The following is a 13,231-nucleotide window of genomic DNA, read 5'->3' as shown; positions in this document are numbered from 1 at the left end:
GTCACAAGACGTCCTAACTTGATAGCTGAGGACCAAACATAACTGCAAGGCACCTAGAGACAGTCTGCTGTGTTAGGTAACTAACAAAATAAATAAATAAAAATTATACTTGGTGTGATTAGCACTTGTTATTATTTATTCATTACCTGCCCTAAGGTCCCAGGGCGGGTTGCCACATTAAAACACAATATCAAAAAACACTTTAAACGAACTTAGAATCACAGAAATAAAGTGGGACATACATACATACATGTGTGTGTGTGTGTGTGTGTGTGTGTGTGTGTGTACCTCAAGTGTCAAAAGCAAGGGCATGGAGGTGTGTCTTCCTTCAGCATTCTCCAGAAATTATATAATGAATGTGATATTTCACACAAAGAATTCTGCTTTCAGAACATAGCTTCCTTTTCCTATTTCAAAAAGTATCTTGTCATTTACATCTGGGTCCCAGCGTCACCCCAATTGTCTTCCAAAGCTCAGCCACCAGGGCCCACTGGGAACTGACCATGGTCCTGATTTGCCTTGCTCGCCCAATTGCTACCATTTCCCCAGCAGGCCCCAAGCCCAGGATGACTGGCTGTCATCTATTTTATATGTGAATGGGTTGGGCAACTGAAAAGAAGCAGGCTTCAGTGCCCATTCCATCTGGTTTGGTCCTATTACACTTCAGCTTTTCTACCTTATTAGTCTGCAGTCATTTCTGTCTCTCAGCCCCACTTCTATTTTCAAGTCTATCCAAAACGTCTGTCGTCATAAAGTCAGATTAGAGATAGGCCCACTTTGTGCACATATGCCTTAATCAAGTCAGAGAAGTGGGTATCCCATTCAAATACCAGGCTCCCTGCTTAGATGTGACCTTTGGGCCATGCCTATTACTATAGGGGAATTGAATCACAGGAAACAGCAGAAATCTATCATGCTCCCCTCCTGCTGAGCACTTTGAATGATCTCTCCAATACATTTGTGTCCAAAATAGAATCCAGTGATACTACTTGTATTATTAAGTTTGAATGCTTTCAGTTCCTATGGAGAAGAACTGTAATCATGAGAGCAGAGACAAAGGATTGTTAAATGTTGAAGACCCCAAAGAGAAGACACTAAGAGCCATTTTCATGTGTGAATTTTTTTTTGTCCTGCCATGGAGATTTAGTTGTACATGGCTTCAGGGCCTTCTGTGTGGTAGCTCCCCTCTCCCTCCAATTGTGGAAGATTCTCCTCATGGGATTGTGTCTCTTCCCTGTACTGGCATATTTTCACCAACAGCTAAATACAACATTCATTTGTTCAAGTCTTTGGGAAGGGTGATTGGCACAGAATTATTTATCTCTACTTGCTGGATTGGGCAAAAATTCAATAAACATGCAAGTAGTTAGTTTGGGGCCAAATGGAAATTCAGATCTCCCAATAACTTTTTGAAAGTTTAAAAGCAGACACGGGGATGGGCAGATGAGATTTGAGTCCTGATGCTTTGGGGTCTAACCCTTTTCCTTGCACCGTTTCCCCCAATCAAAACACCCGCAGGAGAAGAAAAAGGAAAAACAGGTTCCTCATATCTTTTCTTTCCCATCTCCAGCAAGGTTATTAGCTCCATGTCATTTTGATCAGAGAAATGGCTGTCTCCCAGTTTAGACACTCTGTTAGGTGTTTTGATCGACCTCCCAAAATAATAATAATAATAAAAAATACTGGGAGATCCAGTCATGGCTCACATCAAGTTAGGCCTTCCATTTCCCCCTAACAAAGCTTGTCTGGATGGTATTGTTCCAAATCAGCCTTTGCCAACCAGATGGCTAGCAGGGACTCATGGGAGTTGTAGTCCAAAACATCTAGAAGTCACCAGGTTGCTCTAAATCCTGGGAACATGGTAATAAATATAACCTCCTGCTTAGCAATCAATGCTGTCTCAGCACTGTATTACATAATGGATTGCTGGAAGACAAGCAGCCCCATGTAAATCAATAAAGAACTGTTAGGTCTTAGCATTGTTTTGTTCAAGCTTCCCTGAGAGGTGTGGAAGTTCAGAGTAGCCTTGATGGTTCTCCAAACAAGGCAGCATATCCTCAGGGTTCTTCTGACATCACTTGAGCAGCGTGAGACGCAACTTACCCTACGGCTCAACTCCCCTCTGGCTAAATGTGATGTACCCTTCTAAAGCCCCGCTATAGTGAATAATCCATAAGTGGCCGCAACAATGTGTGAAGAAACTTGAACAATGTAAATCTCTGAGAGAGACATTGAAAGGGAAATGGGATGGACAGAGCCAGACCAATAGTCCATCTAGCTCTGTATTGTTTACACAGCCTGGCAGTGGCTCTCTGAGATTTCAGGCTGTGAGGCTTTCCCAGCTGTACCTGGTGACACCAGGGACTGAATGGGGGACTTTCTGGGTGCAAGGCAGGTGCTCACCCACTGCGCTAGAGCCCTTCCTTGAATGGACAGGATATCGAATAAGGTTTGGATTAACTCCCTTTTGACAAATAGAAGGGAACTCAGGTAAAATCCATCTGAGATGCATCACTTTAGAGGACTCTAGGACCACCTGAAGAAGGAAGCCTAATATAATGCCTCCCCATTTGGGACCTTTAGCAGCATACATTATTGATCTGCTGTTGCATTGTTGAGCCCCTGCCATTTTCTCTCCAGGATGGAATCCTTCCAGGATCCAAATGTCTCTCCTTCCTTCTCCATCAGCACTGGGAGCTTTTCACATTGAGCAACCTTTGCAACCATACAGCCTGGCATAATGAGATGCGCTTTCTCCTCTTCCTCTGCCTACTGAGGCTCCTGCTGAGGCAAGCAGAAGCTGATGCTAGCTTAACCTATTAATACTTTCCCAGATAAAGCACCTCCATACTGGGAGGGCTGCACCTGTTGAATTTTTGCCTGTCATCCTGCTGTTAAACAACCTCTTCTAGAAGAAAAGTCAGCAACCCTGTTTTGAATCTTTCATTTAATTGGCAACCTTCTGGTCTAAACATTTGGCCTTTTTTATAGCAACTAAGGAACTTTCTTTTAATTTTCTGAGATGATTTAATTTTTTTGACACCCATCTCCTTAAAGAGTGCATAGCCAAGCACATATATTGATGTGGCTCATACGTTAACTGAAGGAAGATCATGGAAGGAAATTTTCCAGCCTCTTTTCTCCAAAAAGTCTCTCTGGAGGGTCAACTCTGCCAGTTCTCTTCCTGTAATCCCTCCCTCCGTCCCAGACTTTTAACAGGCAAAAATTTAGCAGGTAAAGTGTTGTTCTAGAATAGGGATGAGGTGATATGAAAAGTCCAATGAACTGAACTTCTGCATTGCAAACAATAGTGCAGAAGCCCTGTGAGGAAAAGAACAGTTGGCAACACCTCTGCCCTTCACAAAGAACACGGTCCTCAGTTAAATCCACCCTAGTTTTAGGAAATATTTCAGGTCTACTTAAAACCTCATTTTCACCCAGAAAAAAAAAGAAATGGTAAAAATTATTTGCTGTTTCAGGCTCTGTTGACATTACTAACTTGAAACACAGTTATTTTGTTCATTATCACAATTCAGAGCAAAGCTGGTTTGGGAAAAAAAATGCATCAATGCACATTATTTCAGGGTAGATATGGATTGTGGCTAATGTCTTGTGTACACTTCTTGGTAAACCCATGATGGCAGCACACTGGATGCAGAGTAAACAGGTGTGTGCACACCCATCACAGTCTTTTTATTTTCTTTTCTTTTACAGCTGACATAATGCTTGAGGGTAAGGAGTACCATATGAATCTTCTTCAACCATTAAATATTGACCTTGAAAGACCCAGAAATATTTTCACATGCATGCATAGGCATAGGTGCACCTGACATTTCACCTGAAAGGCCAAGTCCCTGTGATTTCCCCTCATCCTAAATGAGAGAAAGCATTTAGGCACAAAAATGAAATTGTTTTGCACATTTAAGGAGGAAAAAACAAAACTATTCCCAGGAAGTTTTCTCGTTCATTATTCTCTAAGATTTTCTCACACACATCGGGTTTAACATGGAGGGCACTCAACTGCAAACATAATACTCTGGCAGAAGGTTTTAAGAGGGTTCACAGTGTTAGGTTTTGGTAAGACTTTCTGCCTTTTAGCTACAGAAATGGAGCTTGCAAAATGAAGCAAATGCTGTACAGTTAAGCTCAGTGATTAATTCTCTGCTAGGAGCATATTCAGTTAAATAGATGCCCATCTTGCACTCACAGATTATCCCTGAAAAACAGATTCTCAACTCAAATAATTTTTTTTATCCTTATGGAATTAGTGACTTTTTTTCAGCAAATCACTTTGGATTTGTGGAGTCTGACTACAGCCATTTCCTAGGAGGCAACAACTTCTGAATTCATTGCTGAGAACAATCAAAATTGTTATTCATAATAATATCAATCACTGGGGGAAAATTAGTGATACTATCATATAAATACTGAGATGTCACAAACAAATGAACCCAGTTACAATGCTTCGAGGGTACGTGAAACATAGGATGAGAAAAGATCTGATGTCTTGGTATCACAGATGTTGACAATGTTGCAATTGGGTCTCAGAGTAGACCTAATGAAATTAATGAACATGACTAGCTTAGGTCCACTAATTTCAGTAGGTTTACTGTGACTAAAACTGAGTTTGATACAACCCAACAATGGCTAAAGAAGACATGAAATATATTGGTGATGATGAAAACAAGAAGATTCAAGAGAATTGGACACCATTTATTCTGTACTGGAATCAATATAAAACTAATGAAATAACTAGAGTGGACACATTAAGTATGATATAATGTTGCAAATAGATGTAAGCAAATGTAAATGTAAATATATTTACAAATAATAATAAACAACAGGCATAACATGTCATCTTAATTAGCTAGAAAATAGGATGGAATCAGAGTTTCAAAATGATGGACAACAGCATCAGTGTCTGAACTTTCCTAACATTGTCAACACCCGAAAAGGGAACTTGGAGCCCTGGAGGTTCCACAAACGATGCCCTTTAGACATGTTGCCTTTGAGAACATTCCAAGTTCTGCTGGAAATGATAGAACCCAAACTGACCTGTTCCTCCGCTGAGCTCACCACCCCCCATGCTGCAAAGCAAAATTGGGAGTGGGAGTGGGTGAGACACAGGAATGATGGAGGAACAGAGCAGGAGAAGGTATGACTGCACCTGTTCTCCTACAGTGCATTCCTATATATATCAGATGCAAGTCCCACTTTATTCAGTGGAACTTATGCCCTAGTAAGTGTGTTTAGGATTGCAACTACAGATGCGGAACTTTTAAAGGTGTGTAGAAAAAGTTCGGGTTGTAAACTGGCAACTCTATTCACAAACACTCTATCAAGCCTAGAAAGTTTTTTCTACTGGATATGAGGCAAAGTGATTCACAAGCCCTCGGACATTAGAGGCACTGGAAAGAACAGTGACCCAAGTGGACTGTCTCTAAAAGCCTTATTCCAGTTTGGAGAAAAATAAAATGAATTCATTATATCTATATTTTTGTTTATGAAATACAAACTTCAGCTTTTCTCTTGAGAACCATGAGAACCATACACACAGGAATACAATTGCACTATGTGCCTCATTGACTGGGTGCCTATTTATTGATCCTGGGATATTCACATATGAACTAATGTTCCATTATAAAGAGTTGGATGCAAAGAGTGATTGAAGGCTAATTAAAGCTGTCAGTGTCAAAACATATATTACTGGCTCCATTCATGCCCATATCAGAATGAATGCACACCTACCAGTTTGGTTTTATCCATGGCTGACAGGACAGCAGTGTTGAGTTGCTCCAAGGCAGACAGGACATGCCTGTATTCTCCAAGGTAGTCTGAGAAATACTCTGCAGTAGGAGAAACAGCTTGTGAAGATTTCAAAATGGCATGCCAGTTTTGTCCCATGCCTGCTTTTCAAAGAAATGTTGCCTCTACTAATATTTACATCTGTGTTGCCATCGCTGGGGGGAGTGGCCAGTAGTATCATAGAGTACATAGGAACACAGGAAGCTGCCTTCTACTGAGTCAGACTATGGTTCCATCTAGCTCAGTATTGTCTACACAGACTGGCAGCAGCTTCCCACACATTCAGGCAAGCTGTCTCTCAGGTATATCTGGAGATGCTGTGGATTGAACCCGGGTCCCTCATCATGCAAGGAAGATGCTCCACTGCTGAGCTACATCTCTCCCCCAAAGTATCTCTTCTCTTCCCTGAAGTACAGAGTATTCTATCACCAGGAAACCTCCTTTTTGTCTAGTGCCCCATCTTGGGGGGGGGGGGGGATAAACTTCAACAGAGGAGCAAAAGCCACATGCTTTGTGGGCACTTACTGAATAACATGCCTAGAAGTACATTTTTCATAGCAAGGAAGTAAATGGCCTACTTACCGCAGAACTTCTCCGTCTCTAAATTGCTGCAAGAGAATGAGGGAAAAAAGAAAAGAAACTCAGATGAGATGATGGGTCTAAACCTTAGATGAGAAACAGGTGCTGGAATCGGATGAAAGAGGAACCATATTTTCAGACAGCACTCTAAGCGAAGCCATGTCTTAGCTCACAACAGGGCAGCAGAGGAGGACCAAAGAGGCCACACTCTCCTCTCTGGCAGCTCGCACATTCAGACATTTGCACTAAGCAGGTCGTTGACTGCAATAGGACGGGTAAAAATGGGGGCAAAGCCACCCACCACCCACTTTGGTCACACAGCAGTCCACCACAACAGGACCGCTTTGTAAAGTGTAAGACTTCCAGCGCTCTCATATGCCAATGCAACGTGAACAATCTTTTCTCTCCCATCTGAGCTTCTGGCACCCATACATTTTACATTTTTCACAGCGCAGCTTTCAACCTTCTGTCTCAGTAATGACATTGTGCCACCTTTTCTTTTTAATGAAAATAGATGCCTCACTTAAGCCAGCTTTTTTTTAAGGAAAAGGGTGGAAAGGTACATGATGGAGGAATTTTATTGCACAGCCAGTGGCATAGTAGTAATAACAATAATGATAAAAACCACTCCATGCAGCCCTTATGTGATATATGCTGAAAAGACACTGAGCACAGATGAAGGATGCAATTCTGAGCACTTCCACCTGGGAAGAAAAGCCACTGGAAATAATCTGCACCATACATTTTAAGCAACGTCATAACACTTCAAGCAGTTGTGGCTCTCCCCCCACCCAAGAATCCTGGGAACTGTAGTTTGTTAAGGGTGCACAGAGTTGTTAAGAGCTCCCTCCCCGTCCTCTCACAGAGCTACAGTTTCCAGAGTGGTGTAACGGTCAATCCATCTTCCCAGGGAATTCTAGCCTCCCCGATGGGTAGCCTCCCTTCAAACCAATAAGAGTACAGTGGTACCTCGGGTTACATACGCTTCGGGTTACATACACTTCAGGTTTCAGACTCTGCTAACCCAGAAATAGTACCTCAGGTTAAGAACTTTGCTTCAGGATGAGAACAGAAATCGCGTGGCGGCGGCAGCGAGAGGCCCCATTAGCTAAAGTGGTGCTTCAGGTTAAGAACAGTTGCAGGTTAAGAACGGACCTCCGGAACGAATTAAGCCCTTAAGCCGAGGTACCACTGTAAGTGCTTATTAAATAGCATAGCCTCCAAAATTCCTCAGATGCAAATAGGGACTATTTTATTTTATTTTATTATTTGGTAGATTGGTATTTTATTACGGTATTTGGCGTGCTCTGGTCCGTGGGGTCACGAAGAGTCGGACACGACTAAACGACTAAACAACAACAGATTAAAAAAAAATACACACCAATAAATAAATTATAGAAAGTGGCAAGAATAGATGTGGATGCATGAAGCATGAAGCTGGCTCATCCTCCTCCCCAAGCTTGATGGTGGCAGCACTGGCGAAGGAAATTGGGACATTCCAGGATCAAAACAGAAGCTGGGGTGACTTTTGTAATTCCAGGACTGTCACAGGAAAATAGGGACACTTGGAGGGTATGAAATAGCTAATGTCACCCAATCTCCCTGCAAACAAATCAGAATGAGTGCACGGATTTCTGCCTGCACAACAGAACTCCTCCCCCCCCCATCTTCCTCCCCTAAATCTGTTCTTTGAGGTTCCCCAAACCCTCTGGTGCTGATTTGGGGAGGACACAGCATGTGCAGGGAAAGGAAGGGATAATTTATTACTATTTACTGGAGCAGGTTATTTACTTCCCCCACCATTTGCACTGCTGGAGCCATTCTTTGCCTAGACCATCCTATGCCTGTTGAAAACGTTGCGTATTATTATTTAACCTTAGACTTTTGGCTTCCTCTTAAAATTGTGTCTGATGGCTGCCATCCAGTTAATAGTAAAACACCAGAACAATCCCCACATATAAAAACTGAACACTCCTGATAAGACCCACTTCCCTAAGGGAGCCAACTGCACTCGGCACTTATCTAGCCCTTTTCATCTTCTGAATTTGTAACAAACATTAACCAATTAATAATTAAAATGCTGAATTATTCAATGCACAGGCAAACCTTGAGAAAAACCAGGCAGAGAGGTCTTTGCCCAGGACTTCAAAACAGAACAGAATCTAAACAGAAAGATGGTTTTCACTTCATTTTGACTTTGTTCTCAGTACTAATACTAATTCTGTAACATGTTCAATGTAAAAAGTGATTTACAGTTTGTTTTTTAGAAGATACCATTCCTAGCACAGGACATAAGAACATCAGAAGACTCATACTAGCTCAGGGGGGAAGTCCTATCTAGTCTAGCATCCTCTTCTCACAGTGGCCACCCAGATGCCTGTTGAAAGTACAGTGGTACCTCGGGTTAAGTACTTAATTCATTCCGGAGGTCCGTTCTTAACCTGAAACTGTTCTTAACCTGAAGCACCACTTTAGCTAATGGGGCCTCCCGCTGCTGCCGCGCTGCCAGAGCACGATTTCTGTTCTCATCCTGAAGCAAAGTTCTTAACCTGAAGCACTATTTCTGGGTTAGCAGAGTCTGTAACCTGAAGCATATGTAACCTGAAGCGTATGTAACCCAAGGTACCACTGTATGTGAGCAGGACATAAGTATTTTAATCAGGAAAACTAGTGTGATAAGTCCCATGCTTAAGTGCAGCCAATGTCATTGCATTATGCCCTCTGGAAGCTCAACGCAAGCAGGACCAAAAAGATACCAGAACATTTGTAACATAAAAAGGTTCCAGGATTTCAGCAACACAGCATTTGACTATTCATGGTCTACTGTCAATCAACAAAATGCTAGGTATTATAATATCTATGGATCCAACTTTTAAATTACATTACATGTCTTATACTAGCAGAGTTTCAAGACATCGTATTCAGTCTTTTAATGAAAGCTCACCTGGTGTTTCATAAACACTGGAAAGACGATGCCATAGCTAGAGATTGGCCAAGAGTGTGGGAGACTATGAAATTAGTCACACTAACAGTTCAATCTTGTGCATGTTGACTCAGGAGTAAGTCCCATTGTGCTCATTTGTGCCTACTCCCTGGTACATATGCATAGGATTGCAGCAGTGGCAAAGTTTGGGTTTTCAAATTTTGGAGGCGCCCTGTGTGATGCTACAATTTGCTCCTTCATCTCTCGTGCTCTGTTCTATATCATTGTTGTGGCTCATCCTGCCTTGTGGCTGAGCCATTCGCGCGACCCGAAAATCGCCTCTGGATTACAGCCTGTTTTAATGAGATCTGCTTACAAGCCACAAAGGATCAATCAGCCTCAATTGCTCAAATAATCTTTTATTAAAGGAATATAAACTGGTAGATACACTTCTCCTGTAGCCCTATTTGTTGTAAATGGTGTAAGGGAACTCCACTGCGAAAGCGCCTGATATATGGTACTTGTGTGAAATCTGAGAAATTCAGTAAAACAAATAAAGCAAAACAAAATATTTAAACGTTCTTCCAGGCCCAGATTGGCTTGCTAGAGGCATTTCATTTCTACAAAACCTGAAGGGGGAAGGAGAGACATTGCTGTACCTGTGTTCTTATTGCTATTCCCCTGCCAGCACCCTTGTTTTATTGATATGTTGCCTGCTTACGATGGTTTTGCTGTTCCCTGCACTGCCTTTCATTATAACCATTCTATTGCTTTTTGTATTAATTGTTTCTCATTTTTATTTAGTTCATTTTAAAATGTACAAACTGCCCTTTGTTCAAACATGGATTTCAGGGCAGCATGGAAAACTTAAAAAAAAAATCTGCAGATACAGTTATACAGCGTAACCAGCAACGCAATAAATTAAGGAGGAATGAAACCAATGCACTCAAAGAATGCACTGTTGGTAGTAGTCATACTTTCCTTGAGAGGTGGGTCAGCACCAGCCTTCAGGAGGCCTTCAATATGATGCCGCAACCTGCTAATGAACACACGCCAACGTGCCAACAGAGTATTCCCACCCACCACCACCTCTGCTGCTGCCATGGAAGCAGGGAGGTATTTTAATGGAGGGCTCCTGTTAAAAGCTAACCTCCCATCCACTCTGGCTACCTGCCATCTTGCTTTCCCCGAAATGCAATACCCCTGCTTTGGATCTAGACTTCATAGGGCTGGCAGGGAGCAGTGGCACAGCTGAGTCAGGCCAGTAAAGGAGTCCTTCTGAGCCCCTTGGACACCTCAGCCAGTGAAATGCCTGACCTGGCTTACTGCTAGCACGGTGGCTGTAGGCAATCCACACTGAGGAATGTTCTAAACCCTTAATTGATGGGGTTTTTTTTTAAAAAAAAAACCCTCTTGTTCTTCTCTACCTTGTAAACTTCAAGGCCGAAAGATGGGATATAAATATTTAAGTAAACAAACACAAGAGGCAGCCCCGAGTGTAACTGCAGGTATGTGTTATGAGCTTTTGTGATCACAGCCTAAAAGCCACAAACACACACCAAAACCCTGGTGTGAATGAGTACTAAGTATATAGGACAAAATCCAACCATCTCCACCTCCCAGCAGCAGAATGGATACCCTCTCCTATTATTATTGGTATTTCAATTAACTAATTGCCTTGAAACTACCATTTCAAGGTGATTTAAGATAATTAAAAACAGTTAAAAGCACAAATACATAAAATACATGCTTTTGATACCATCAACCAGAGCATCCATCTGGGCCGCCTTGCTGGGATGGGACTTGAAACTGCTGGGAGAGGTTGTCCAGAGTTTTGGGTCTGGTGTCACCAGTATGCTGATGACACCCAGCTCTATTTCTCCTTTCCATCTGGTTTTAAACAAATTTTGTATATGTATTTGATTCTCTTAATGTTTAATTGCTTTAATGGTTGTTGTTTTTCTATATTTTTAGTGATTCTTGTTTTTATCTGTAAGCCACCTTGAGTCCTGTAAGGGGAAAAGGTGGGGTATGAATAAATAGAAGAGAAGAAGTTTGCACCAGCAGCTTTAACTTGCACCAGTAGCAAATTGGCAGACACTGTAAATCCCGCAAGCAAGGTATTATATACTGGCTTGTCCTCACAAGCAAACTAGCCGCTGTGTTCATACACAGGAGATAAATCATGCTGGACCTGACCAAATCAATTTCCTTGCCCAATCTGATTGTGAAGATTGCCTCTCTTACAGTGTCAGCATCAGATAACGTATCCAGAAGAGATGCTTTTTATTCTCATTTGTGCAGCCCTTTCTTCACATCAGGCAAGGGCAGTGAAAAGTCACTCAGACATGTTAACGTTCCATTCTAGGAAATCAGCAGCCTGCCAGCTTGAGAAACTCATTAGGAATGATCTTCATTGCACAAATACAATTCCAAGCTCTCTTCTTCCTTGGGTTTCCTTCGGCGACTCCCTCCGGAGCCTGCCATCTCACCACACCACCTCCATATTCTTCAGGCACCTTCAATTACCTCTCAGAGTACCTTTTGTTGCCTGAGATTAATCTAGGTTAATTTAATCACTTCAGGGAAATTGCTTCAGGCCCGGGTTGAGGCATCGTTAAGGGAAGCGAAGCCCCCCTAGTGCCCAAGGTGTGATATTTCAGAAGGTAAAGCACATTATTCCCACGGCTCTTGGTGCCATTGACAGCAGGGGGTGGGGGTAAAAAAAAAACCCAGCTCTCAAATATGCACAAAACATTGTGTGCTGTTTGTACCTCCCCATCTCCATGCTCTCAGAGGATGTACTGCAAGAGACGGCTGCTTCCACTTCCTAATCACTTACAAAAGAGCAGTCCTAGGTACTGTTATTCTGACTAAATTTAGATCTGTATTGTGACAGGTATTTCTCCTACCGCAACATTCCGCTTCCCACCAGTTCCTCTGTCACTCTATTTCTCTGAGTACAGGATGTCTTTTGCTTTCTCTGGGACCATGACACTCCAGTGAAGAGGTCTACGAAACGTACAGGGTCCCATCCATGCCCCCTTTCAGGATATGCCATTCCATTCTGCCTCCCTGCTACTTTTGCATCCTGCCCGTGCCCCTAGGCAGGCAGGCAGCATTCCTTAGCCACTAAGCATGCTTTGTTCTCATTAGGCTATTCCCCCCCCCAGTCGTCTCTCCCCCTCCCCATTTTCACAGAACTGGGTTTCCCCCCAAAAGCTCCTGCAGCCAATCGGAAGCCACACCTTGGTTTTTGAACCATTCCGGGAGTTGAACAGACTCCCAGAACAGATTAAGTTCGACAACCAAGGTACCACTGTATAGGGTATGAGGACTATATTGTTGTACCACTTCTCCTCTTGGCCCTCTGTCCTCCCCTCTTCTTTTCACAATGGGTGTTTGTACAAGGACAATGAATAACCGAACCATACATCTTTTTTAATTGGTTCAGAGATCTGCACATCTCCATGCAGGGTGAATCTGCTATGAAACTGATGAAGCTTCAGTTTCAGGACCTCTAATCCCAAAGAGGCCCCAGAAGCAACTTTAGTCCACATTATTTTATTTTTTTAAGGGTCTGGTAGACCCCATTTGAGTGGCACGACTCAAATTAGTTTTTTTTTGTTGTTGTTGTTCTATATATCACAACAATCCCAGAGTTATACAGTAAGTAGCACAGATGATATAGAGGTATGGTGATCTGTCGTGGAACAACCCCACTGAAGAAGATGACAGTGGTTACCCAGACCTTGTTGCTGGTTGCGAAGGGGCCCCATAATGTAGGTCCACCACTGTCCCCTTGAGCTTACTGCAGGCATCCCTTGAAAATTGGAAAGGGGCATGAAGCGTGATGTTATATGTAGGAAACCTGTCAAGACGGAGTACATTATCTACCTGGGGTGTCTAGGAAGGAATAATTTC

The 13,231-nt window shown here is 42.5% G+C and overlaps 1 protein-coding gene across 1 annotated transcript in view; it reads right to left on the bottom strand.

Moving 5' to 3' along the window:
- NECAB3 (N-terminal EF-hand calcium binding protein 3) overlaps positions 1-13,231 on the bottom strand; it is a 93,962-nt gene that overhangs the window by 44,028 nt on the left and 36,703 nt on the right. The window contains exons 4-5 of the mRNA XM_081010277.1: positions 6,388-6,413; positions 5,749-5,846 (exon numbers count right to left, since the gene is read on the bottom strand). Coding sequence (XP_080866403.1) covers positions 5,749-5,846; positions 6,388-6,413 — 124 coding nt within the window. The remainder of the gene's footprint in view (positions 1-5,748; positions 5,847-6,387; positions 6,414-13,231) is intronic.

This window comes from Podarcis pityusensis (genome assembly GCF_964106645.2).
Source record: "Podarcis pityusensis genome assembly, chromosome: 6".
NCBI lineage: Eukaryota > Metazoa > Chordata > Lepidosauria > Squamata > Lacertidae > Podarcis > Podarcis pityusensis.
Note: the sequence above shows the minus strand (reverse complement) of the source record. Positions and strands in the feature narration are given on the sequence as shown.